The sequence below is a fragment of the Dipodomys spectabilis genome, unplaced genomic scaffold, assembly GCF_019054845.1.
Source record: "Dipodomys spectabilis isolate Male_0828 unplaced genomic scaffold, ASM1905484v1 ptg000124l, whole genome shotgun sequence".
Lineage (NCBI taxonomy): Eukaryota > Metazoa > Chordata > Mammalia > Rodentia > Heteromyidae > Dipodomys > Dipodomys spectabilis.
The window spans coordinates 28201-55038 of NW_024870801.1; the positions used below are offsets into that span (position 1 = coordinate 28201).

Consider the following 26838-nt stretch of genomic DNA (forward strand, 5'->3'; position numbering starts at 1 on the left):
AGAGCCACGACAGAGACCCACCCCACAGAGCCACGAGCCACAGTGGAACCTGTCCCACAGAGCCACGAGCCACGACAGAGACCCACCCCACAGAGCCACGGCAGAGACCCACCCCACAGAGCCACGGCAGAGACCCACCCCACAGAGCCACGACAGAGACCCACCCCACAGAGCCACGGCAGAGACCCACCCCACAGAGCCATGAGCCACAGCAGAGACCCACTCCACAGAGCCACGAGCCCAGCCTGCTGCTCTGGTTGGCCTTGGTGGCCTGTGCGACCCACCAGGCCAGGACCTGGCAGCCTACGTCCTTCCTGTCCCTTGGACAGGGTGGTGGCAAGGGGTAGGGCGGCTCTCAGCCTGGCGCCCAGGACAAGGGGAGGGCTCCTGGCTTCCGGGCTCTTCTCTGTCCCCATGTCCTGCCCTGTCCTCGGGAGCCTCAGGACCTGGCCGCCCGGCCCTCCAGTGCCTGGCTGAGCCTCAGGACCTCGCCGCCTGGCCCTCCAGTGCCTAGCTGAGCCACTGCCCACCCCACTCGTCCCAGGGCTGGGCCTGGGGACAGCGGTCAGTGCATCTGTGCCAACAGAGGGCTCTCCCTGACTCACGCCCTGGCCCACGTGGTCCAGCAGGGTGGGCCACGGCTCAGGACTGGCCTGCGAGGTTCCGTAGGACGCCAGCAGGCTGTGGGCGGCCCTCCTGGCCGGGTCATGTGTGTGTCCAGCCACCGCTCAGCACCGCCACGCCTGCTGGCACACGGCCATCATCTTCCACCACGTGGGAAATTTTTGGTGCCTGGACCACTCCCTCCGGCCTTCACTGTCAGTGACAAGAGACGGAAGGCCCGTGGATCTGGATGCCACTTCTCAGGGGGAAACCGGCAAAGTGGCTGGAGACCAACAGCTGCCACAGGAACCACGTGAGCTGAGGTGTCACACAGCAGAGTGACCACAGCCAGGCCCGCGCCAAGTGGGACTCCTGAGCACATGTGACCCGGGGCCGCCTCATCCTTTCAGGCAGCCTGGGGCTGAAGACCCACACACCAGGGCAAGCTAGGGAGAAACACGAGGGGAATTTGGGGTTTGGGGGGCTCCCGTAGACACTGCAGCCCAGCAGAGGGCTTTCCCAGGAGGCCCCAGCCTCTGCCCAGTGTCTCCCTTCTGGAAAGGGCTGAGATAGATCTCAGAGGCCCAGGCACGCACAGAGGTGCCCGCAGAGGCCCCAGGCCCGCTCCTGGAGTTCCCTTGACCCTGTTTGCTCACCCCTACCACACAAGTCGGCTGGGCTTGTATGTGTGGGGTGGGGTTTACAGGGAGAGGGGAGAGGAGAAGCAGAGGCATGTGGATGGCCTGCCGAGCGCTCCCGTCCGTCCGCGTCCAGCTCAGCCTGCCGTGCGCTCCCGTCCGTCCGCGTCCAGCTCAGCCTGCCGAGCGCTCCCGTCCATCCGCGTCCAGGTCAGCCTGCCGTGGGCTCCCGTCCATCCGCGTCCAGGTCAGCCTGCCGTGCGCTCCCGTCCGTCCGCGTCCAGGTCAGCCTGCCGTGCGCTCCCGCCTGCGTCCAGGTCAGCCTGCCGTGCGCTCCCGCCTGCGTCCAGGTCAGCCTGCCGAGCGCTCCCGCCTGCGTCCAGGTCAGCCTGCCGAGCGCTCCCGCCTGCGTCCAGGTCAGCCTGCCGAGCGCTCCCGCCTGCGTCCAGGTCAGCCTGCCGTGCGCTCCCGTCTGTCTGCGTCCAGGTCAGCCTGCTGTTTTCTGTGCGTCTAGGTCGGCCTGTTGTGTGTGCTCCTGTGTTCTTAATGGCCCAGAACTTCACTTTCTCCCTTCAATATTTACAGCTTCCATTGTAAATTTTTGTGTTGTTGAATTTACTCCTAAATATTGTATGTGTGTGTGGAACTGAGGTTTGAATTCAGAGCTTTGTACATGAGAGGCTGGCATATATGGCTTGAGCCATACCTCCAGAGTTTTTTTGCTCTGGTTGGTTTTGAGATAGAGACTGCCTTTTTGCTGGAGCTGAGCTAGACTCTGATCCTATTTGTGGCGTAACAGATGACAAGCCATACCACTGTGCCCGACTTCTGTTACTATGGGGTCTTGCAAACTGATGGCCTAGAAGCACAGGCCATAAGCCTTCTGATCTCAACCTCCAGAGAAGCTAGGATTACAGGTGTATGCTACAATGCCTGGCTGTTTTTGGACAGGGTCTTAGTGTCTAGCGCAGGCTGGCCCTAAGACCCCCCCCCTCCTACCTGCTGGGATCACAGGTACACACTAGCATGTCTAGTTCACATTTTTTTTTTTTGGTCGGTGGTGTGGCTTGAACTCTAGGCCTGGGCACTGTCCCTTAGCTCTTCAGCTCAAGGATAGCACTTCCAGTTTTCTAGTGCTTTATTGGAGATAAGAATCTCATGGACTTTCCTGCCTGGGCTGGCTTCGAACCTCGATCCTTGGATCTCAGCCTCCTGAGTAGCTAGGATTACAGGTGTGAGCCACTGGTGCCCAGCTGGCTTACAATTTTTTAATTTCTATTTTTGACCATTCATTGCTAGTATATAGAAATATGCTTGATTTTGTCTATTGTTCTTGTCTCTAGTAACCTTGCTAAGGTTGTTTATTGGGTTTATTAGTTTTGTGACTTCTTTGGGGATTATCTGGGAATTGCATTTTATTCCCTGCTGTCTCACATGGAGAGGCACCCTCCCCCACCCCAGCTCCCCTACTCTGTGGAAAGCCTTCTGTTCCTCACCAGTGAGCTGCAGGGTTTATGCAGTGTCCTCATGTGATGTAGGCTTCCTGCTATTCTTAATTGGCCAGAATTCTTGTGTGAACGGGTGTTCGCTTGTTTATATGAAGTAACCATGTGATTTTCTCTCTATATGTATCATATGATTTACTATTTGGATGTTTAACCAACCTTGCATTCCTGGGACAAACCCCACTTGGTCATGAGACACATTTGTACAGGTGGCTATTGCTCAGATCTACACTGATACGTGGAGTTGAGTCATGTCTCTGCTCACATTGAGGATGGGAGCCATGCTGGCTCTATGGGGGAGGGGCTGCTTTTCCCCTGTACTCCAAGACTGTGGGTGCCCTGGCTCTCTGGTCAGGGTCCAATAGAGCTCATCAGCAAAGCCATCTGAGCCAGATTTGTGGGATTTGTGTGTGTGTGTGTGTGTGTGTATAAAATACGAATTCCATTTTTAGTACTTGTTATTGGTTTATTAAGTATGAGTTAATTTTATCTTCCTTAATGTAGTAATAATTTTTTTTTTTTTGTTGGCTGTGGGGCTTGAACTCTGGGCTTGGGCGCTGTCCCTCAGCTCTTCAGCTCAAGAAGAGTGCTCTACCACTTGAGCCATAATGCCACTTCTGGTTTTCTAGTGATTTATTGGAGATAAGTCTCACAGACTTTCCTGCACAGGCTGGCTTTGAACCGTGATCCTCAGATCTCAGCCTTCTGAGTAGCTAGGATCACAGGTGTGAGCCACCGGCACCCAACATTTGTATTTTTTGATAAACTCATTCCCAACATGAAGCATTCAACTATTAACATTTATTTATATCTGTTGCTAGTGTTTTCTTAAATTATGTTATTGTTTTTACCAAAATAAAAACCAGGAAAGAAAATACTGTGAGCAACCCGCAGATTATGTCAGTATGTGGAAGAGTAAATCATAGGAGTCAAATCTGCTGAATGCAGTGGGGCGTGGATGGGGGTGACATGGAGGTACTGGGGTGCAGGCACACTGGAGTGCGGGGAGAAGATGGGGTGGCCAGGAGAGCGTACAGTGGTGCTGGGGGCGCTGATGGGGGGCCTGCTGTGGCCCTGTGTCTTGTCTCTTACCTTCGAGAGGCTCCATTTACAGTAAGATCCACCTCCCAGTGCTGCTGACAGTCACACACCGGAACCCGCGGTGCCGCAGCGGGGCTCTCCATGTCTTGTGCACAGCAGGGACCCCGTCCTGGTGGAGAGCGCATCGCCGCACTCTGGTGCCATCTGGCCCCCAGTGCCCTGCGGATAGCAAGTGGACTCCAGTCCGGATGCCAGGGCACGCAGGGGAGGGCCAGGCTGGGAGCAGGCTGCCGGCTGGCCTCTCGGCTTCACGTGACCTCGACTCTCCATCCTCTTCCTCCCCAAATTTGCCCCCAGGGGAGCCCAGCACGCCCACCCCCTCCCCACCATGACTGTCCCTGCGCACCTTGTGGGCTGCAATGGGGAAACTTCCACATCTGCAGAGAGGAAGAGAATGGCCATCCCACTGGAGAGATTCTCCTGAGCACCCCATACACCTCAGTACTGCCTCACTTTTTACCTGAGTGCGGAGGGTGCTGGGCATAGTCCCTGGGTATTGTGCTGGTAGAGAGGGCAGGGTGCTGGGCGCAGTCCCTGGTTGTGGTGCTGGTGGGGCTGGCAGGGTGCTGGGCACAGTCCCTGTGTGTGGTGCTGGTAGAGCGGGGAGGGTGCTGGGTGCAGTCCCTGGTGGAGCGGGCAGGGTGCTGAGTGCAGTCCTCAGAGTGAACTGGGGACTTACAACAATGTAGGGGAGGGTCCCCATTGGTGGTGAGCACACATTGGTGCTTTGTAACAATCACTAAACAATCATTTTCCATAAAATCGGTACTTCGCCATCAAGCTGGAGGCTGTTGTAAAGCCTCTTCCTTACAACTGGACTCAGGGCCCTGCTAGACCCGCCACTTTTGAGCCCCAGGCTGGGCCTCCTGGCCACCAGGCCTGGTCTGATCTCGTTCTGCCTCCCCACTCACATCCCTGTATCGGTCAGCTTACTGCAGTGGTGCTGTGTAACAAATCACCCTCAACTGGGTGGCTTCAAAGTCTTGTATTTATGACCTCTCTGGGCCAGGCTGAGGCCAGAACAGGCAGCTCTGCTCCTAAGAACTCACTTTGGGGCTCAGAGACAAACTTGGGTGTGAGTCCTGGGAGGCCAATGCTGTACAGGGTGCTTGTGGAGCAAAGCTATGCAGGGTGTCTGGGAGGAGGTGGTCCCCAATGGGGAAGCCAGGCTGGGGTGCTGCTGGCCATCCCTCAGGTACCCCCAGGGTGCTGAGCTATAGGTCCCAGAGTTGACCCCAGCCGCAGGCCACTGCACAGGGCAGTGCAGGAAGCCCTGGCTGGAATTTGGGGGCGTTAGTCTGAGCTGACCATGCCTCACCGCTGCCCGTGGAGAGCGTGCAGGGAGCAAAGAGCACAATGTGTTCACTGAGTACAAGTGGGGGTCACGTGGCGGTCGGTCCCGGGTGTCCCACGCATGCGAGAGCCAACGAGCAAGAGAGCGCACAGGCAGAGGCAGGGCTGGAGGGCAATCTTTATTTACACCACAGAGTAACAAGTGTGTGATGTGGTACAGAACACGGGACTCCGGGAGGTGGCCGCGGCGGCCGCCGGGGCGCGGCCCTCGGTGACCATCCATCCACACAGAACACAACAGGATGCAGAGCCCCAAGTCAGACGGCGCGCGCTCCGAGTGGGAGCGCCGGGAGGCCCGCCCAGAGGAAACGGGGTCAGTGACAGACGCGAGCGGTGGCCGTGGCCCGTGGGGAGCCCGCGTGGGCGTCAAGTCCTAGCGTCCAGCACAGGTGGTGGAGCGTGGGGGGGGGGGGCGTGTGTGTGTGTGTGTGTGTGTGTGTGTGTGTGCTGCCATCCCCAGAAGCTGGCAGGCAGTACCCCCGGAGGGGCACACACACACCCCAAAAAACAAACACCTGGCTGAGTTTTCTGCTAGGAGACTGAAATCAGTGTCAGCCCGGCCTCCTGGGGCGGGGACGCGTGCCCACCGCGCGGCCAGACCCCGGCTCCTGCCACCCGCCACCGCCAAAAGCAACGAGAAGCCCGCAGGGCTATGCAGAAAAGGGGCTCCCCGCACCCCGGGCCTCGGGCGGGGCGGTGCGCGCCTGGCCCCGAGGAAGGAGAATAAAAGGAAACAAAGGAAGGAAACAATTCTTCCCAACCAACTCAAAAGAGACAGGCAGGCCGCGCTGGAGGCAGGGCCGTCTCCGCACAAGACGCTCCACGTAAATACAACGGCCCTGGCGGGACAAGGCTCACGCAGTCCTTTTTATTCTCCTCGCAGGAGCAAGTACAATTTCCTGAAGAATAAGTCCAGTGAGACTCACAAGGTCCCCCCCTCGCTTTCGAGGATGTTTCGCGGGAAGATGTTCGTCTCTGAGCCTGCAAACGCCGGGAGGGGGAACCCAAAGGCGTTTTTTCCTCTTCCCCAAAGCTGCCGAGTCAGGCGTGCAAAATCTGTATACAATAGAAAGACATGCCAGGCGGACGGTCCATGCAACCTCCAGGTGTAGGAAACTTAAAAAAATATATTCATCTATCTCTATCTATATATTTATATATGTATCAATGCCCAGAAAACACGTGGGCCCAAAGTCTACAAAAAGAATGGAATGAGCAACACGGCTGTGACCAGGGAAGGGGAGAAGGAATGTTCTGATGGAAAGAAACAACCAGGCCACGGCCACCTGTGCGCGGCCGAGCGCCAAGGGCCGGGCTCCTCGGACACAGCTTGAAAAGGAAAGAAAAACCGAATACTTCCACACAGTGGGCCTGAGGCCGAAGCCCCGGGCGCCGATGAGGCGGCCAGGCCTGAGCACAGGGCGGGCGCCCGCGGGGGACGTGGGCACAGGGTGCGGCAGGCAGTCCCAAGGCGGGCGGGCGCCACACACCCCGGGGGAACTTGGGGTTGCACTTAAAAGGATGTAAAGTGCTCACAGATTCGGCCAATGACCCCAGGTCTTCACAAAGAAAGCAAAAGGCTGAGGCTCCCAGGACCGACAGGGCCGCGCCTAACGCCTGCCCCGCGCCCGCGGCCCGCGAAGAAAGGCCAGGGCCACAAGGCCAGGCGCACAGCAGGGGGAGCAGGCCTGGCACCGCCGTGCACATGCGGAGAGCTCCGGCTGAACCCGGCGGGGGGCGGGGAGCCCGGTCACACCCTCATCTTCCAAGAGTGAGATGAGGCACTCCCCTCCCCCCAACGGCCGTGGGACGGGTGCCGTGCGCAGAGGAGGGCCACAGGCCCCGGCACGGAGACGCTGGGGCCATCTCAGCAGCGCCTGGGCAGAGGCGAGGAGCTGTGCCACCAAACACCTGCCCTCGCGCGGACCAACACTGACCGAGAACTCAGGACTTCGGACTGGTCCGGGCAGAGTCCGGCTGGGTGCCATCTACCCTGTAAACGTGAGGGAACTCGGACGCCCGGCCCGGGGCCCACAGGGCGCCTGACCGCCCATCCCCGAGCCTGAGCCGGGCCCACTCTGGAATGAAATTGGTGGCTTCAAGTGCTAGAAAATAAGTTCCCAGGAAAGAGTGGCCATCCGCTGTCAAAGAGAAAGAGCAAAGCCGGAGCCTGGCTGGGCCGGCAGGCGCTGCAGCTGCGGGCCCGAGAGGCGGCGCGGCTCCTGCGGAAAGCGCTGGGCCCTGCTCGGGCCACGCTGCACACAGGCTTCAAAAGTCTTTGGAAAGCTGGAGCCTGAATTCTACCCCCATGTAGAGTGGTCGGAGAGGGCTGCAGGGTTTTCTAACGTGACTGCCCGGCGGCCTGCCCACACCTGCCCGAGGGAGTGGACACCCCGCTCCTCCTAACGCTACCAGTATGGTGGGCAGCATGGCCTCTGGACAGGGCTGAGAAGCGCCCGCCGAGGCCTGGCTCCGCCCTCCCTCTGTGGCTAGAGCCGCGCCACGCCCCTCGCGGTAAAGAAAGGAACCAAACCACACCACAAAAACCTTCCAAGTGAAAAAGGTACAAGCGAAAACTCAGAAAGGAAAAAGGTCTAGAAATGATTACCATTCAGAAAACTGCTAAATGGTGAAGGAAAATGTAAAATTCACAAAACAACGCTTATTTAGGATCTTTTTTGTGTGTGAAAAATTCATACAAAAATCAACAGCAAATTTATATTCTTTGCTATAAAAACTCATTAGGTACATATGTGCATGGAGGTGGAGAGAAGGCGGGGCTCTGTTAGAAAAGAACTAAACTTAAAAGTACAAACGGAAGGTGCCTGGGGCAGGGGAGGGGGTCTGAACGCTGACCAGTCGGGACCCCGAAAGACCCAGGGGCTTCAACCCGGATCCTGTACCCTAAGCACCTCAGAGCTAGCTCCCAAGTCCTCTGTCGGCCAGGGACCTTCACAATCTGCATTTATTATATATAGAGAGATATATATATACTTTTTCTATAAATGCATTATAAATATTTTATCAAGATCTCGTAAGAATCAAGTTTCTTAGCTTGGAATACATTGGAATATATATTATACATATATATATATATTTATACCTAAAATTTAAGCAATACTCCATGCTACTTGCTTTTAATAAAAAGCATTCCGATCGCAACACCGCGGTGTGCGGCCACATGCTTACGACCAGGCAGAGATGCTCACTGGCGACATGACGTACGTACGAGCAAAGAACACTTTGGATTCATTTAAGCGTGCGGGGCCTCAGGCCCCCAACGGTGTCTGCCCCTTCTCTGGAACGACCTCCATTTCTTCAAACAGCAATAAAGCCAGACAAGGCCTGCAGCTGTGGCCTGGACAGCAGCCGGGGCCTGGCCCACACCGCCAGGCTCAACCCGCTGCAGGGAAATGTCCTTCACTTCCCGTGTATTTATTTAAGGCATTGTCCCTCAGACTTCAGAAAACCCAGCCACAAAAATCCATCAGAACAATTAAAAAAAAAGGCACAAACTCGCATCTTCCGATGGCTTTGAGACGCTCAAGCCGACTTCCAGGCTCACATTGCGGTTTTGTCCAGTTTTTATTTTTAAAAGTCCAACCAGCTCTGCCCTCGACCCAGCGCGGAACCTGTGGCTCACCACTAGGCTCCGCAGGGCAGGCCAGAGCCATAGAAAACTTGGTTTTTTGTTTTGTTTTGCTTTTCTTTTTTAAAAACCCTACAAGATGAGTGGTTTACACGGAGACTGTGGAGTTGTGGGTAAGAGTCAGACGTTAAGCACCAGTTTTAATCAAGTTTGTTTTGTATTATTAGATCTTTGATTTTCACTCTCTTCTTCCTGTCACCAGAACTCGGCAACTCTGCCCAAGTTCCCACAGGCTCCTCCCTTCGCGCTCCCCGAGGGACCACTGGCGTGTGCTTGGCTTCCGTGTGTCCGTGCGTGTACTCAGGCACGCAGCCCGTGTTCCATGTACCTGCCATGTACATGCCCGGTGTGCATGTGCGTCTCCAGGCGTCGGGCCGGGCGGCGGAAGGCTCCCGTGGCCGCGGCGTGCGGGGCATCCCTTCTTGCTCAGAGGGCCCCGCTGCAGAGGCAGGAGTGACACGGTAAAGTTTCTTGGCTGAGCTTCAAGACAGACAAACAAATGAGAGAACAGCAGCTTCCAGGGCCTACAGCGGTGGCTCCTCCTCCATGGGCTCCTCGTCGGGCCTGTGGAGAGAGCAAGGGGCGCGCCGGGCGCACGGTGGGTCACGCGTGTCCAGCCGGAGCCAAGGCCACCGCGCTTTCTGAAGGGGTGTCCGTGGGTCCCCACGGAGCCCGGCACGGGGGCGGGATGTGTCCCTGCGCCCGGGCAGACCTGCGGGGAGGTGTGGACGCGCGCTCACCTCTTCTCCGCCGGCTTCACGCCCACGGACAGCGAGGCCATGGCGGTGACGGTCTCGGCCTCTTCGCTCTCGCACTTCTGCGCCTCCGTCAGGGAATGGCCCACGGTGGAGGCGAGGCGCTGCAGGCAGCGCCAGTGCTTGCCTGGGGAGAGGAAGGCGCAGCGGCTGCCGCAGGGCCGCCCGGGGAGGCCCCGCCGGCTCCCAGCCCCCGCGAAGCCACGCGCTGGTCGCGCTGAAGGGCGCTGCGTGGCGGGGAGCTCACGCACACACTGTGGGTGTTTGTGGCACCGAGCACTGCAGACACCGAGTGCCCTGGGGCCTGGCCCTCCTCCACAGACAGGGCAGCCGGGGCCGTGGGGCTGCCCTGGGACAGGGAAGTGTGGAGACTGGGCAGCTGGTGCTTGGGTGTGTCTTACTTGAAGCTCTGCAGGTGCTGGGGGCTAACCTGGCGGGGAGGGGGGGGGCGGCTGGCCTTCTACCTGAGCCAGTTTCTTGGCCTGAGGGAGTCGGTGGGCACAGCTCTGAGGTCAGGAGCACACGGCTCCTCACAGGGAGCGGGAGCAGACCTCAGGCGTGCGACCGTGCTGTGTGACTCAGCTACTGCGTCTCTGGCTGAGGACAGGACGTGGGGTACACGTGAGACAGCTGTGGTGGTGTGTCACCTGGCCGTCCTCCCCTCCCAGGCCCGGCCACGCTGCTCAGGAGGCTGTGCTGGCAGACGGAACCCAGAATGCAGCTCCCAGACCAACCTGGGCAAAACGACCCCACACACTGCCTGAGCCTCGGTACTTCTCACCCGTGGTCTCTGTCAGCTCACCCTCTGCCAGTGGGAGGTTAAGGGGTGTGCAGGCCTACAGAAGCTGCGGGCAGGGCGTAGAATGGGCCAGGGTACTGCGGGCAGAGCACGGAGGGGCCGGGGTGCAGCAGGCAGAGCACAGAGTGGCCGGGGTGGGTGCTGCGAGCAGACCCCAGCGGGACCGGGCACCGTGGGAGCCTCCCCAGGACAGTACCAACAGGCACCCAGAGAGCAACTTACTGTGGATTTCCATGACTTTCTCCATGGAGCGGACAGCATTGGCATTGGGTCTCTGCTGTAACACCTTTTCTGACAGAGGCTCGAGCTGGAAGAGATTTAAGTGTGCAGTGATCACAACGGATGGCAGGGTCACCCACATGAACCGCAGCCGGCATCCGTCTCCCGAGCACGGGCTCCCTGGAGAGAAAGCAGCCTGGCCCAGTCAAGTGCGGCTGTAGTCCTGGTACAGGAAGCTGCTGCACGGGCACTTGCCAAGGGCACCACCTGCAGTGTATTTGTGGGTTCCTAAGAGAAGGCAGGCAGTGGTCCCCACCGCGGCCGAGCCCAAGGCTGCAGTCCGGTGCACACGGTGCATGCACAGGGCACTGCAGGGAGTCGGACCCTGCTCCTGCCTCAGATCTTAGCCTCGCATCACACTGTACCCCAAGAAGGTAATGGGAGAAGTGACTGGTAGCAGTCTGTCAGGAGTAGATTTGTAGGTAAACTGCAGGGCCAAAGAAACATACGCCACAGGTCAGCTAAAGGGCAAATGAAATACAAAAAACAGGAATCAAGTTGAGCACCAATAGCTGTAATCCTAGTTACACAGGAGGCTGAGATTCAAGGATCATGGTTTGAAGCCAGCCCGGGTAAGAAAGTCCGTGAGACTTTTACCTCCAAGTAACCACTAAAAAGCTGGAAGTAGAACTGTGGCTCAAGTGGTAGTATGCTACCCTTAGGCAAAAAAGCTCAGGGACAGTGCCCGAGCCTTGAGTTCAAGCCTCAGGACCTGAACAAGAAACAAACAAATGAAACCAAAGAAGAGGAACCCCAAACCTCAAATAAGTAGACAAAGCTACAGAAGCGGGTAGAATGCCAGGTCCTGATGACCACAGTTAGGTGAGCTAGGAAGACAACTGTGAGGTTACACTTCGGTCCAACTTTGTCTCTGGGTGGAAGTTAAGAAGATATACTCAGGGCTGGGAAGGTGGCTCAGTGGTAGAGCGCTTGCCTTGCAATGCATGAGGCCCTGGGTTCGATTCTCAGCACCACATAAGCAAAAAGAAAAAAGCTGGAAGTAGTGCTGTGGCTCAAGTGATAGAGCGCTAGCCTTGAGCTGAAGAGCTGAGGGACAGCGCCCAGGCCCAGAGTTAAGGCCCCACGACTGGACCTCCCCCCCTCCCCCCCAAAAAAAAAGATAAAGCCACTGCGTGAGTCTCTGCTTAAACAGTGCATGTGGACAGCTACGGTCCACAGTATCCGAGTGAGAAGTGACCATAGCTCTCCCCTGAGCACCCTGCCCTCCATGGGGCTGCATGCTTGTGCTGCCTGTGTCCCTCAGACACAGGACTCGCAGTCACAGAAGCCACACCACACAGCGGGGGTAAGCAGGACCTTGGGCAGGGGAATCAACACATCTGCCCGCTGCTCCCAGCAGGGGCCGGACAGGGGAAACTCAGGTGCAGCTGGTGGGAACAGTCAGGAGCCGCTGAAGGACAAGCCCCGGGGATGCGGCGGGACAAGCAATGACCTGTCGGCATGGCCAGACAGGCTGCACAATGCAGCCAACCAACAACTCAGAACGGAGTCACCACCTGAGTAGGAGCACTGTTTGCGGCCCTGCGCAGGTTTAGGCGCGTGCTCCCAGTGCTCCTTTGCCTCACCTTTCTCGGGGGAGACTGCTCCAGAGCAGGGGTCCTGTAGACATGCGCACCGGACGGGCGTGTTAAGATGACCCTGGCGGCTGCAGTGTGGCTTTCAGAGCCACGGACGGGAGAAAAGCCCAGAGCAGCCATACGCAGGATTCCCACCGGCCGTGAGTTACGAAGAAATGAAAGATGGAGAAAGGCTCAGCAGAGGAACACCGTGTAGGGCACTAGGGACTGCTGGAGAGGAGCCCACCGGGACTGTGAAGGACTGGGAGGGTTCTGAGGGGAGACAGGAACTCAGGCACTGGCTCTGATATTTTTCATTAAATGTACAGATTTAGATTCACACAGACTCCAGTTACAGAAATGATCCATTGTAAAATGTAAAGGAAGTCTGTTGAATAAGTATTAAAAGTTAGCACTAGCTACTCAGGAGGCTGAGACTGAGGATCAAGTTTTGAAGCTTGAGACTTTATCTCTGATTAACCAGTAAAAAAGCCTGATTAGGGGCTGGGAAGGTGGCTCAAGTGGTAGAGTGCTCGCCTTGAGCTGAAGAGCTGAGGGACAGCGCCCAGGCCCAGAGTTCAGGCCCCACAACCAGACCAAAAAAAAAAAAAAAAGCCTGATTAGAGGTGGAGCTCCAGTGGGGAAGCTCCAGGCATGAGCAGAGAAAGCCCAGCAACCGTGTGTGCTGACACACACAAGAAAGCAAACACGCATGGATAATAACGGAGCAAGCGGCCGCTGGACCTCACCAGGGGATTTGAAAGGGAGAAGAGAACTTCAGAGCTGTGGCTGTTACAGCAGTTGGAGACGCACGGAAGCCCGCGGCAGAGGATGCTGGTTAGTTCGGCAGGGCCTGCAGCTGGTGCTGACCCTCGGCACAGAGGTGTGTGTGCAGGGGAGGGCTTGCAGGGCTCTGCTGGCCCTGAGCACAGAAGAAGGCCGAGGCAACAGTAAGGAGGTGATCCCTGAGGGCCCGCCTGAGCTGGCCAAGACCTCCGGCTCAGGAAGGAGAATCAGAGACCCACACGGCCCACTGGTGGGGACGTAAAACATCGAAGACAAGCAGGAAGTTCTAAACGCGACTGGGGGGGGGGCAAAGGGAAGCCAGGAGGCAGTGGCTCGGGCTCTTCTGTGGGCACACACAAGTGGCCCAGTGTAGAGTGTGAATGCCTGAGACTGATAGTGCCAAACCCCTCAGTGCCACACACACACACACGCACACCCCCCCCCACCTACACACCCACATACACACACACCTACACACACCTACACACACCTACACACCCACCTACACACACATACACACACACGCACACCTACACACACCTACACACCCACCTACACACACACACCCACACCCACCCACACACACACCCACACACACACGCACACCTACACACACACCTACACACCCACACCCACACACACACCTACACACCTACACACACACACCTACACACACACGCACACCCCCACACCTACACACCCACACACACACCCACATACACACACACCTACACCCACACACCCACACACACCCACACCCACATACACACACACACACACCTACACACACACATACACACACACATACACACCCACACACATACACACCCACATACACACACACACCCACACACACACCTACACACACACACCCACATACACACCTACACACACACCTACACACACACACCTACACACACATACACCCACCCACACACACACCTACACACCCACATACACACCCACACACCCACATACACACACACACATACACACCCACACCCACATACACACACACCTACGCACACACACACCTACACACACACCTACACACACACACCTACACACACACATACACACCCACACACACATACACACACACACACCCACACACACACACCTACACACATATACACACACACCTACACACACATACACACACACACCTACACACACACCTACACACCCACACCCACATACACACACACACCTACACACACACACCTACACACACACACCCACACACATACCCACCCACACACACACCCACACACATACCCACCCACACACACACGCACACCTCCACACCTACACACCCACATACACACACCCACCCACATACACACACACCTACACACACATACACACCCACATACACACCCACATACACACACCCACCTACACACACACACCTACACACACACACCTACACACCCACATACACACCCACACCCACACCCACACCTACACACCCACATACACCCACACACCCACATACACACACACACCTACACACACACATACACACCCACACACATACCCACACACCCACATACACACCCACCCACACACCCACACACACATACACACATACACACACCTACACACACACCCACACACACCTACACACACACACCTACACACCCACATACACACACACCCACATACACACCTACACACACACATACACACATCTACACACACATACACACCCACACACCCACCCACACACACACACGCACACCCCCCACACCTACACACCCACATACACACCCACACCCACACCCACACACCTACACACACATACACACCCACACACATACCCACACACCCACATACACACCCACACACATACCCACACACACACCCACACACACATACACACACCTACACACACATATACACACACACACCTACACACACCTACACACACACCTACACACCCACATACACACCCACACACACACCCACACACACACCCACACACACCCACACCTACACACACATATACACACACACCTACACACACCTACACACACACACCTACACACATACGCACACACACACATACCCACACACACCCCCCCACACACATACACACACCTACACACACATACACACACACACCTACACACATACGCACACACACACACATACCCCCCCACACACAAATACACACCCACACACATACCCACACCCCCACACACATACACACACCTACACACACATATACACACACACACCTACACACACATACGCACACACACACACACATACCCACACACACAAATACACACACACACATACACACACACATACACACACACACCTACACACACATATACACACACACACCTACACACACACACCTACATACACATACGCACACACACACACATACCCCCCCACACAAATACACACACACACACATACACACACACATACACACACAGACATACATACACCCACACACATACCCACACATCCACACACACACACACACACCCACACCCACATACACACACCTACACACACATATACACACACACACCTACACACACCTACACACACACACCTACACACACACCTACACACACACATACGCACACACACACACATACCCACACACACAAATACACACACACACATACACACACACACAGACATACATACACCCACACACATACACACACACACCTACACACCCCCCCCCACACCCCCCCACGCCTACACACACATAAACACCCACACACACACCTACACACACACCTACACACACACACCTACACACATACACACCTACACACACCTACACACACACCTACACACCCACCCACCCACCCACACACCTACACACACACACACACACACACACCTCTTGTTCCTTTTATCTCTGAATTTTGCTATAAGGACATCACATAAATATCCAAATATGATGACACTTTGGAACACTGCTAAGCTCCACCAGGAATACCCTTTCCCACACTCCATCCCGCCTCTCCGCAGAAGGTCGACCCTAACCCCGGGAGAGGGTTAAGTGAGCTCCACAACCGACGCCTGGGCCTCGTGCAGTCCGTCAGGAAGGAGACCTGGGGCTCCTCTCAACAGAGGCCTTGGGGCGCAAGCGCTGGCTGCAGGCCTCTGGCTCCAGCTCGGCTAACGGCAGCATGCAGCACCTTCGGTGGCTTTGCTGTGGCTCCATCCACGGCTGCAGACCACTGAGCACAGGGCTCCTTGGAGCAGCACTGAGTCGGAGCCGAGCGTGCAGAGTGCGGTGAGTCCCTCGGGCAGGCTGGCGGCCAGGCCTGCGCCCTCCGTGAGTGGGCACAGGGCTCCCTCAGGCCCTCCCCTCCCCCCACGGCTGCATGCCTGGCTGTGTGTGTACCAAGTTGTCCCGCACGCTGAGCACCAACCCTAGCAAAGGCCGGAAGACAGGGGAGAGGGTCCTGCACGCTGAGCACCAACCTTTAGCAAAGGCCGGAAGACAGGAGAGGGTTCCATCTAATTTTTGTGCATTAAAGAGATTTTTAAAGAACCTTCGATAAAAGTGTTTCTCGCTTTTTAAGATAGAAGAACTTTTTTCTGTGGTTGAGGAAGCAGGCAGGCTGAGGGGAAGCCAGGTCTTCTGTCGTTATTCTAAAGTAGTTAGTGCAGAGAATCGAAAAGCTTCCGTCTGGGCAGGATTTTTAACTATGGCGGAAATGGGGAAGACGATGCATGTGAAGAAAGAACAATAAAGCAAAGAGGACAGTTCGCCCAGTGTCAGACTCAGAAAGGACACGAAGGCTTGCTGGTTCTCTGTGGGTGACCCAGTGAGTGCAGACCAGAACTTGCTAATCCTCTCAACACCCCCCCCCCCCCCCCCCAGGGCTCTGGGCCTGTGGTCCTGGCGGCGGCGGCGGCAGCACAGCTGACCTATCAGGGCCTGGACTCCCTGAGCATCAGGGTGCCCGGATGGGACAGAAGGCTGTGTGTGAGGAGGCCACCCCGGCCTCCCCCGCAGCTCCTCCCAGCAGATGGCCCCGTGACCAGCGGCCCAGCCTGCCCACTGCCTGTCCCCAGAGCCCTGTCATGGAGTCACAGCACCCAGCACCTTCCCAGCCATGACGTGGCTCCCCGCCTGCCTGTGGACCACTCCACCAGGCCTGTAAGGGAGACAGCGCCCTGCAAACCCGTCCTGCACCCCACCCATTTCCTTGCTGCCACCTCCTCCCTGGCCGGCGGGACCTGGACCCTCCCCAGGCAGGAGGCCATCTGTGGGGAGTCTCAGCATGGCCTCCATCCACCCAATGAGGACAACGTGGGCCTCAGCTGCAGCAGCCACCTAGACCCTAGACCTGAGGTCTGCTGGGGTGTCCCACCAAGTTCTGATAATATGTCTGGCTGGCTGGGGACCGACATCTTTCTGAGAGCACAGAGGAGGCAGGGTGGAAGCCAGTGACCTCAGACTTCAGAGCTGCTGGTCCTCTTGTTATTAACACCCAGGAGACTGGGGACAGCTCATGGTGATGCCAGTTTGCCATCCGAGTGGGGGCTGGGTGCAGTGACAAGGCAGACTAAAGGAGCCTAAGAAGCAGTGGTTTCGGGGCCAGGCTGTGTCTGTGGTGCTTGGCCCTGGTGTTCCTATCTCCAGTGGTGGCTCCTTTCTGACCCAAGCTGGCGCTGCAGGGCGCGGCTCGGGGACTGCCCATGGCTGGGCGATGGTATGCACGCCCCTGTCTAGAAGCACTGCACAGACCGGAAGTTCAGGAACACTCCGTGGAAGGTCAGCTGTGTGGCATGCTCTGGGGGACCCAGGGCTGTGTGAGCCAGCCCTCAGCTGTGTGTCAGGTGGAGCTGTGGGGCTCAACTCTTCTCTTCCCCTGTGACCAGGGCCTCAGAGGCTCTCTGTGCACATCGCCGTTTCCCTGACTTTATCCTGCAGTGCTGGGCACCCTGTGTGGGGTGCAGACCCAGATGTCACCCCCAATGGCAGGTGGTGCTGCTGGGTAGTGAGGCTTCCTGCCCCAAGCCACTAGGAGCCTGTGACATCAACCTAGAGGATCCTAGAGAGCCCGACTGTCCTCAGGAGGTTCATGGTGAAGCAACAAACCTTCCATCACACTGCATCTCAGAGCAGACTTCCTGCCCATCATCTACTCCCCCCATCAGAACCCAGCCTCCCGGCTGCAGTCAGCTCTAGGGGTGGGAAGGAACACATGGCACTGAGGCCGCTGCATCTCAGACTGTGAGCCTTGGGCAGCAGGCCCTGAAGCCTTGGGCAGGCACTGTCCTGGGTCTGCGTACCTCATTTCCCAGCAGAGCAGAAACACAGGCTTCAGAGGCATCGCAGATGGCCGTCAGGTCATGGCCGCCCTCCAGGGCCAGCACGACCCGGCCGCCGGCCAGGCCCATCAGCTGCTTTGTCAGGTACCCAAAACCTGCAATGGGAGGACAGGTGTCAGCAGGTGGCATGCTGCACCTCAGCAGCCCCAAGTGTGACCCGTCTCCCAGAGAGAGGGAGACAAGGCCACGTGGGCCAGGCTTGGTTTAATACATTTACTTGAGTTGTGGTACTGGATTTCCTGTTCATCTGTTCAAGAGTGGATTATGGGTATTGCGATCATCTTGTCTGGAGCACAGGACACCAATCCCACCCAGAGGCCCTGTGCCCCATGCTTCCCTGAGGAACCTTGGGCGTTCTGGGCACCTGACAGCCCTGCATGGGCACACATGTGCATACAGGCACACAGATCCACACCATGCACACCGCCCAGGCTTTCCCGTACGCACATCTGCTCTGACCACAGCCAATGCCTTCACCATGCAAAGCGGCTGCCCCTGGTGGCCATCACCATCACCCCCTGCAGCCAGAGGGGGCTGGTGCGTGCTGGACAGTAGGAGAACCTTCATAAACCAGTGGTCTCCATGCTAGACCCAGGCAGGCTGCATGTCCTGCCAGGCTCTGATGAGAGAGAGTGCCCAGAATGTGGTGGTGGGGCGCCCAGCGGGAACCCCACCTTTGGCCTGTTGCTTCACCACCTACAGCCCAGGGGCAGGGGGGCTGTGTGAGGCATTACTACCGCATGGCCATCCCTGAGGCCACCTCTGGCCCACCCTCCCTTCCCTGTATGCGGGCCAGATGGGCACTCCTTCATCTGAGCTGATGGGGACAGGAGGGGAGGGGGCAGAGCCAGGGAGCCTTCCAATCCTTCTGGTGTGCTGTGCCAGCGCAGAAGTTGGGAGCGCTGGCGTCGGGCCGGTGAGCGCCAGCAGCCCTGGCCCCTCCTGGCAGCAGGCACGCACCTCCTCCCAGAGTCACAGCAGCATCAGAGAATGGAACACACACAACACAGGGCCAGTGCCAGCTCTGGTTCTCACAGCCAGCTGGCTCGTAGGGCCGTAGACGCGAGGAGGGAGCCTGGCATGCGTGCGTGGCTGGCCCCAGGGTGGAGGGCCTGGGCTTCCCGCGTGAGCGCTGTGCTGCCCTGCTGAGCCGGGTGAGTGAGGGGCCGGGGCGGCCCTGTCTCCTGGGTGAAACCAAGGCGACGTCCCTCCACACAAAGAGCTCTGGACCAGTCACCACGAGCCATCATGAGCCTGGCGACTGGCCTCGGCAGACCCACTTACATTTGGCAGACAGGTTGTAGCCTCCGAGAGGCGTCGGGTGACCCTCCACAGCATCGAAGCCCGAGGACACCAGCACCACATCTGGGGCAAACTCGTTGGCGATCGGCATGACCACGGCTCTGCAAGGAGCAGGAGATGGTATGGGCAGCTGACCCCAGAGCCCCTGGCCATCCTGGGGTGGGCTCTGCGGGCGACGCAGGTGCACTCCACAGGCATCTGTCTTCAAGTCCAGGACAACAGGCCCCACAGCAGCTCGGGAAAGGTGCCGCATGGGCCTTCTCGCTGCCTGTGACCACCACTGCATGGGTCACACCAACCAGAGACCCACGGCAGGCCACTCCAGGCCCGGCCTTGCCCGCCCCACCCCACTCTCCAAACAGGCCTGCTCCCCAAGCCTGGGAGGGCACTGTCACGGAACACCACCAGCAGGCGTGGCTCCAGCACAGCGGCCTGCTGCCTCAGCCCTGGAAGAGCAGCCCCCACGCCAGCCCCTTGCCCAGAGGCCTCCGGCACACAGCAGTGTGAGGGGAGCTAGCAAGCAGACACCTACAACGGTGACAGGGAAAACTGGTCACATGTTTAGGGAAACGCAAACCCCACCAAGAGTCCAACAACTGTGCCCCAGCAAGATACTGCAATGAGGAGCTGAGAAACCACTGTCAGCTGCGTCCTACAAGAACTCGAGCTCTCCGCTGCTCTGTGGGCCTGGACGCGCTTCATTCGAGGCTCATGGTCAGTCCTGGCTTCCAATCTCTCTGCGGGTGCCGGGCGGGCAGCAGTGGCCCTCGGAAGGTGAGTGGCCCAGGACCTGGGGGTGTGCTCAGGTGCCCGGGCATCTGGGTCACGTGACCGTGGGTAGGCGCCGTGAGCCTCTGCCGGGCAGATCACACGCCAGCTTCCTACGCCTGTCCTTCCACAGCTGTGGCCTGCAGCCTCCTGTGTGTGCAGGCTCCCAGGGAGGCAGACAAACGGCCCTGCAGGGCAAGGTCCCTCCCACCATCAGAACCACGTGACTGTCGCCCTCAGCACCCCATTTCTCACTCAGCCTCTGCTGCCCACTGAAATCCCCACTGCGGACACCAGAAGCACCAACGTGGCCACAAGAAGGGGCACGCCCTATGGGGCAAGCTGAAGAGGTCCTGTCGTCTGCCCCTCAGGACTCCGGGGCCCACCGTGGGGCCTGCAGACACCCTGCCAGGAGCCCACAGGTGCTGTGAGGTCAGGCCTTGAAGCTGCCTTGCCCCGTGACAGCGACAACTGACTTTGGGACCCTCACAGAACTGCAATGGCAGATCTGACCTACATGTTCCCAGCTCATCTACACAGCTCCTGTCCTGTTCTTCAGTGTAGGGCCCCAGCCCCAGACTTCAGGAGCCTTTCTTGTGAGTATGTGGGAAAAGAACAATAGCCTTGTTAGTTCACACAGCAGAACACACGGAGGGGGGGAAGGGTGGAGCCAAGACCTAGCCACTCCCAGAGGTCCTTCTCTTCCAAGGGCACCCATGGTGGGCCCGCCCCCCTGTCACGGGGAGCCAATCTCTCCAAGGGCACCAATGGTGGGCCCGCCCCCCTGTCACGGGGAGCCAATCTCTCCAAGGGCACCCGTGGTGGGCCCGCCCTCCGTGTCACAGGGAGCCAATCTCTCCAAGGGCACCCATGGTGGGCCCGCCCTCCGTGTCACAGGGAGCCAATCTCTCCAAGGGCACCCGTGGCGGGCCCGCCCTCCGTGTCACAGGGAGCCAATCTCTCCAAGGGCACCCGTGGTGGGCCCGCCCCCAGTGTCATGGGGAGCCAATCTCTCCAAGGGCACCCGTGGCGGGCCCGCCCCCAGTGTCACAGGGAGCCAATCTCTCCAAGGGCACCCGTGGCGGGCCCGCCCCCAGTGTCACAGGGAGCCAATCTCTCCAAGGGCACCCGTGGCGGGCCCGCCCCCAGTGTCATGGGGAGCCAATCTCTCCAAGGGCACCCGTTGCAGGCCAGACCTCTGTGTCACGGGGAGCCAATCTCTCCAAGGGCACCCGTGGTGGGCCAGACCTCCGTGTCACGGGGAGCCAATCTCTCCAAGGGCACCCGTGGTGGGCCCGCCCTCCGTGTCACAGGGAGCCAATCTCTCCAAGGGCACCCGTGGCAGGCCCGCCCCCAGTGTCATGGGGAGCCAATCTCTCCAAGGGCACCCGTGGCGGGCCAGACCTCCGTGTCACAGGGAGCCAATCTCTCCAAGGGCACCCGTGGCAGGCCCGCCCCCCCCTCTGTGTCACAGGGAGCCAATCTCTCCAAGGGCACCCGTGGCAGAGGCCTCAGGCCCAGATCTTCCTCAGAGGTTCCTGACAGATGGCAGAACAGAGTGCAGCCGCCCTTCCTGCTCTCCAGGAAGACTGTTTCTCCAGGCAGAAAAGCAGTTCCAGCTAGGGCTCTGGTATGGGCTTTAAAGCCAAGACATTCTTTCAAGGAAGCCACAGCCCATGGCTGCCGCTTTGAAGCAAGGGCGTGTGGCAGGCTCTAGCTCTTCCCTCTGAAGTAGTGCTGAGCTCCTTGACTTCTAATCCCCACTCCCAAGCCAAGTCCTGCTAAAATCATCATTAAATGAAGTTCAAACCAAGAGTCCCTGGTGTCTACACTTGCTGTGTGGTGGTGCCACCCCGAAGCCAATCCACACAAAGTGTGCAACATGGCCCAGACTGGTGGGCCCGCGCTGCCTCAGAGCTCAGCAGTGCGATGGGAATGTCACCACGCTCCTGCTGAAGGCCTGGGTGGACACCCTCTAGGCTTCGGGACCGCAAACCAGGCTGTTTCCCTCCTAGAACTACTCATCCACCAAGTGCCTGGCTGCTCTGCCTAAGGACCAGAGACAGGCACTGCTCGGGGTGCCCACAGCCGGTGAGAAGCCCTCACACATGCAGGCCGGCCCGGCCCTGCCCGGGGCCCCTGCCCCACAGTCCCTGGACGCCTCACACTTCCCTGTGCCAGCTGCCTCCTGGGGAACTTGACGTTCCCTCGCCTCTCAGCCTCCTGGGAGGGAGTGGGGGAGAAGGGCGGGCACGCCTGGGAAGCCCGCTTCTACTTCCAGAGCCTCAGCCACTCCACCCTGCCCCTTGTGGCAGCCTATAGCCTGGGTCACCTCTGACGGGGAGGAGCAGCGGTTTCTGGCTGCCATCACCCCAGAGGCTCCTCCAAGTCTGCAGAGAAAAGCCACCTTCCCATCTTCAAGCCTCTGCTCTCACTCACCCTGCCCACCGCATGGCTCCATGGCGCTTTCCTTCCTCGCAAGGTCTCCCTCTCTCAGTCTGCTTCCACACACCCAGGAAATACGCCAGTCACAGAGTGGAGACCAGTGAGGGCAGCGTGTGGTAAGCGCAGCCCCGGGAATGGCCTCTGCCGGGCGCAGGGGGCCCAGCCCTCAGCTCTGCGCTGGGGTCATCCCTCCAGCTGCTCGGAAGCCAAAGCCATGTCTGCACTCCTCACACCGAGGGCCTCTGTCCTAACCTGACACTGCCTCCCCGTGTCCCCAACGGCCAGCTCAGGTGGACACTTGCGTTTCTGAAATCGAGGACACACAAGCGGCCACAAAGCACTCTCTGCCCCACCCTGAGAGGTGCTCCCCTTCCGCCCGGCCAGGGCCCGGGAGCTCTCTGGGCCCCACGGGGCCCGCCCCACCACTCTCCTTCCTCTCTGGGTGTCCTCACTGTTTCCGGTGCCTAGCCCACCCTGGAGCGCTCCCTCTCAGACCACACCTTTCACTCAGAAGGTAGATCCATCCATCATTCCCAGAGGCTCCCAGGGTCGGGCTCTGAGTCCTCCCTGGGGAGTGTGCCTCTCCCCTAAGACACCTGCGCCAAACTCACTCTGCCCGGAAGGGCCCAGCCTCCCCGCGGAGACGCGTGCCCAGCAGGGCCGCCTGGGTGTGCCCACTGCTGCCCAGGGCTCCAATACCTTTTCACTTTATCTGTTGTTTCCTTCTCTAGGATCCAGGCAGGCTGGCCAAACTTTGCTTCTGGTTCTTATTTCTAAAATCAGTGTACCAAGTCCTCAGATCAACTGAGTGGTAGTGCATGTCTATACTCACAGCAACTCAGAGGGCAGAGGTTCCGGGAGAGCCCGGGCAATAAACAGTCAGCAAGACCATGTCTCAAACACAATCAGAGTGGTGGTATACACCTGCAACCCTAGTGTCTTTGGAGGTAAAAGCAGGAGGATTACAGTCCAAGAGTGGCCTGGAAAAAGCACATGCCTCTCTGGAAGGCACCGCAAGCACAGGAGGAGCGGCTCAGGTAGAGGGTGTGCCCAGCGTAAAATCCTGAGTTCAAGTGCAACCCCACCGCGCCTCCTCACACGCGTGGACTGCTGCTAGAAACGAAGGCAGCCTGGGGTGTGGACCTGTCCACAGGCAGGCGGCTACCCGGGACACAGCATCTGAGTGCTGGTGGTACCCCCAAGACCACACTTGTGAGGGGCCGGCCCTGCGTCCGTGTGGCTCACCAGCAGCCGTGGGCCTCTGTGCGTCAGCCTTCAAACGGTTGCGGCCGGATGGTCCACGGCCACCTGTCGCTCGAGGTGAGCCAGGTCTGTGCAGCAGAGCTTCCCGTGCCTGTCAGGACACCCCGTGTGGCCCCCAGCCCGGTGACACTGCCCGCGGGGAGCCAAGCACTGACGGCAGGTGAGTGAGGGGTTAAGGACCACGGGCCACTCTGCGTCCAAGCCCAAAGCACAGTGCTGTAGCTGGGTGCCCGGCACACTTCAAAGCCATGTCTGGCCCGGAGACTGGTTTGAATTAAGGTCCCTTTTCTTCTTTGAGTCTCTGAGCCGGAGGAGAAAGTGCCGGCTACCTCTGGATCTCATTAGGGACAATTTTCTTATCTTTTCTTCATCTGAGGCTTGATCCCCTGAAAACCCAACCTGGCAGGCTGGGGCTCTGAACAAGGGGCAGCCTTTGAGGCATGCACTGCCCCAAGGGGCCGCCGAGAGGGGGAGCAAAGAAGAGAGGGGGCAGCGTGCTGACCCTTCCCCCCATCCCAACGCCTGGGGAACCATAAACTGTAAACTTCAAAGCGCTACTTCACATTAAAATCAATAAAAAAAGAGCCTGAAACAATTTTCCTTTTCAAAGAAGCTAGTGAAGCTTTAAAACGCGCAGTGGTAAGATCATCCCGCACGCGCTGGGCAGGACGTGAGAGCAGATCAGAGGCCGCCGGGGCGAAGTTCACCTTAGAGGCCAGCCCGGTGAACCAGGGGAGCCTCCCGGAAGGGCCACACCTCTGGACCTGGGCTAGGGCCAAAAGGCTCAAACTCTTACCCCAGGTCAAAGCGTAGCTGGCAGCCAGAGAGTGCAGATGTGCAGTGCGGCAGTGGTAGCAGCAGCGGCAGCATCACCACGGGCTCAGACGGCTGGGCTCGGACCCACCGGGCCTTCATTCTGAGGCCAGCGTCCACACGGGCAGGATGTCCACCACAGGCTACCACAGTGTGGGCACGCACGCTGTTCTCAACTCAGGTTCAGCCATCACCATCACAAGACTGCGGATGAGGGGTACCTCCGACAGATGGGAGGAAGGCAGGGCAGGCCTCTGAAGGCCCAGTAACTGCCCCCTCAGGCCAGCACTGGACATGCAGCCCACTTCCTTCCTGATTTAATCAAAGGGACTCCTTACTTCTAGATGTAACTGAGACCGGGAGGCCACCTTTATCGCCTCCCAGCTACTCTTCCAGTGGACCCTGGGGCCAGGACCCAGGTCAACATGAGCAAGAGGACACTGAGAGGTATCATGGGTCTCACCCAGTATCTCCACAGAGCTCGTGGCAGAACACAGGGCAAAGCCTTTACAGACTGTCCTTGTGCAGCCTTACCTGCAGCCTTATCCACTGGGCACGCCCAGAGACATGTGCACGCACACGGGCACTTCCATCCCCAGAGGTGTGGTCTCACAAGCACATATGCAACTAGCTGTACAGATGGGTGCCCAGGCACACACATGCACACATATATTAAACTCCAGACTTCTGGCCCACAATGCGCTGTCTCCTTTGCCAAGACGCCCGGTCTCTTGGGTGGGTCAGCCAGGTCACCAACCCTTCTCACAGGCTGCCATGCACCCGAGCTAGGCGCTGCCCACAGATCCTCATCCTGCCCTTTCACACCGAGAACCCGGCCCGGTCAAGCCACCTCCTTCTGGTTGAGAGAAATCAGTTTAACATCCGATGACAAGCAGTTTTAGAAGTGACCACTCTGTGGCCAAGCTTAAGGACAAGGGTTATGTAAGGAAGGGGTGTGAGGTGGACCTTGATTCAGTGTTTATATAAATGAAGAAATGATTTCTTTCCACTCTATAGCAACTCAAAAAAGGTTTGTGGAAGATAGGAGATAATCCCATTTCTAGGGTTTGCGTCTCAGCTTTCCTTCATAACAGCATGTTCCAGCACTGCATCGAGTCCTTGCCTGTGGCATTGGCTTTCACCATCAGGATGGACACGGATTCCTGGGCTCTGCCTCAGGCACAGAGGCTGCGCTTAGGTGTTGAAGGCTGAACCGAGCTCGTGTGTCTGTGGCCTTTGTCTACAGTTCACAGACACGTTCCCAAGTACTCATCTTGTAAGTGCTCCACGAAGACTGGGGACTCACCTGAAGGCTGCTAAGTACTCTGTGTCTCCCATGGGAGGGTCCAGGCCGCCCGTGAAAGCCATGTTGACAGTGAAGCCCACTCCTGGCCCTGTGCCCACCTGTGGCCAGGAGAGAAATCCATGTCACAGATCCTGCGGCAGGAATACCCACTGTTGGTGGCCCCTGGGCTGAGGTATCTTCTGGCTGATGGTACCCGCAGGGTCTGCCTGCAGACCTGTATGTCCGGGGCCCCGCAGATTCATTAGTACGTGAGGCTGGGCACCCAAATACCTGCTGTGCTAATGTTAAGAATGGAGCAGTTTTCATACAATGCTTCTGGTGTCAGGGACCTTGAACTGTGGGAACCGTGGGGAACCACCTCTGACCTTGTACCACAGGAGTCCCCCTCAGGAACATTCCAAAGACCTGCCCATCTGTGCCATGTGCTACATGCTAACCAGATGTGTCTCCAGGAGGAGCATTCTGCTACTTCGCGCTTGCTCGTAGGCAGTGAGAGGTAGGGCAGGCCAAGGAGAGCTGGTGCTGTCCTGCAGCCTCTGTAATCCCGAGGTGGGGTGGGGGAGGGGGACCC

The 26838-nt window shown here is 58.1% G+C and overlaps 1 protein-coding gene across 6 annotated transcripts in view; it reads right to left on the bottom strand.

The window, feature by feature from the left end:
- Positions 1–8638: 8638 nt before the first annotated feature.
- The window catches only part of Hdac4 (histone deacetylase 4), a 245499-nt gene continuing 227299 nt past the window's right edge, over positions 8639–26838 (bottom strand). For all 6 annotated transcript variants that reach the window (XM_042689062.1, XM_042689060.1, XM_042689065.1 and 3 more), the window contains 6 exons: positions 26268–26365; positions 19655–19773; positions 18332–18465; positions 10626–10710; positions 9590–9731; positions 8639–9413 (listed from right to left, as the gene is read on the bottom strand). In XM_042689062.1, coding sequence (XP_042544996.1) covers positions 9374–9413; positions 9590–9731; positions 10626–10710; positions 18332–18465; positions 19655–19773; positions 26268–26365 — 618 coding nt within the window. In that variant the 3' untranslated portion in view covers positions 8639–9373. The remainder of the gene's footprint in view (positions 9414–9589; positions 9732–10625; positions 10711–18331; positions 18466–19654; positions 19774–26267; positions 26366–26838) is intronic.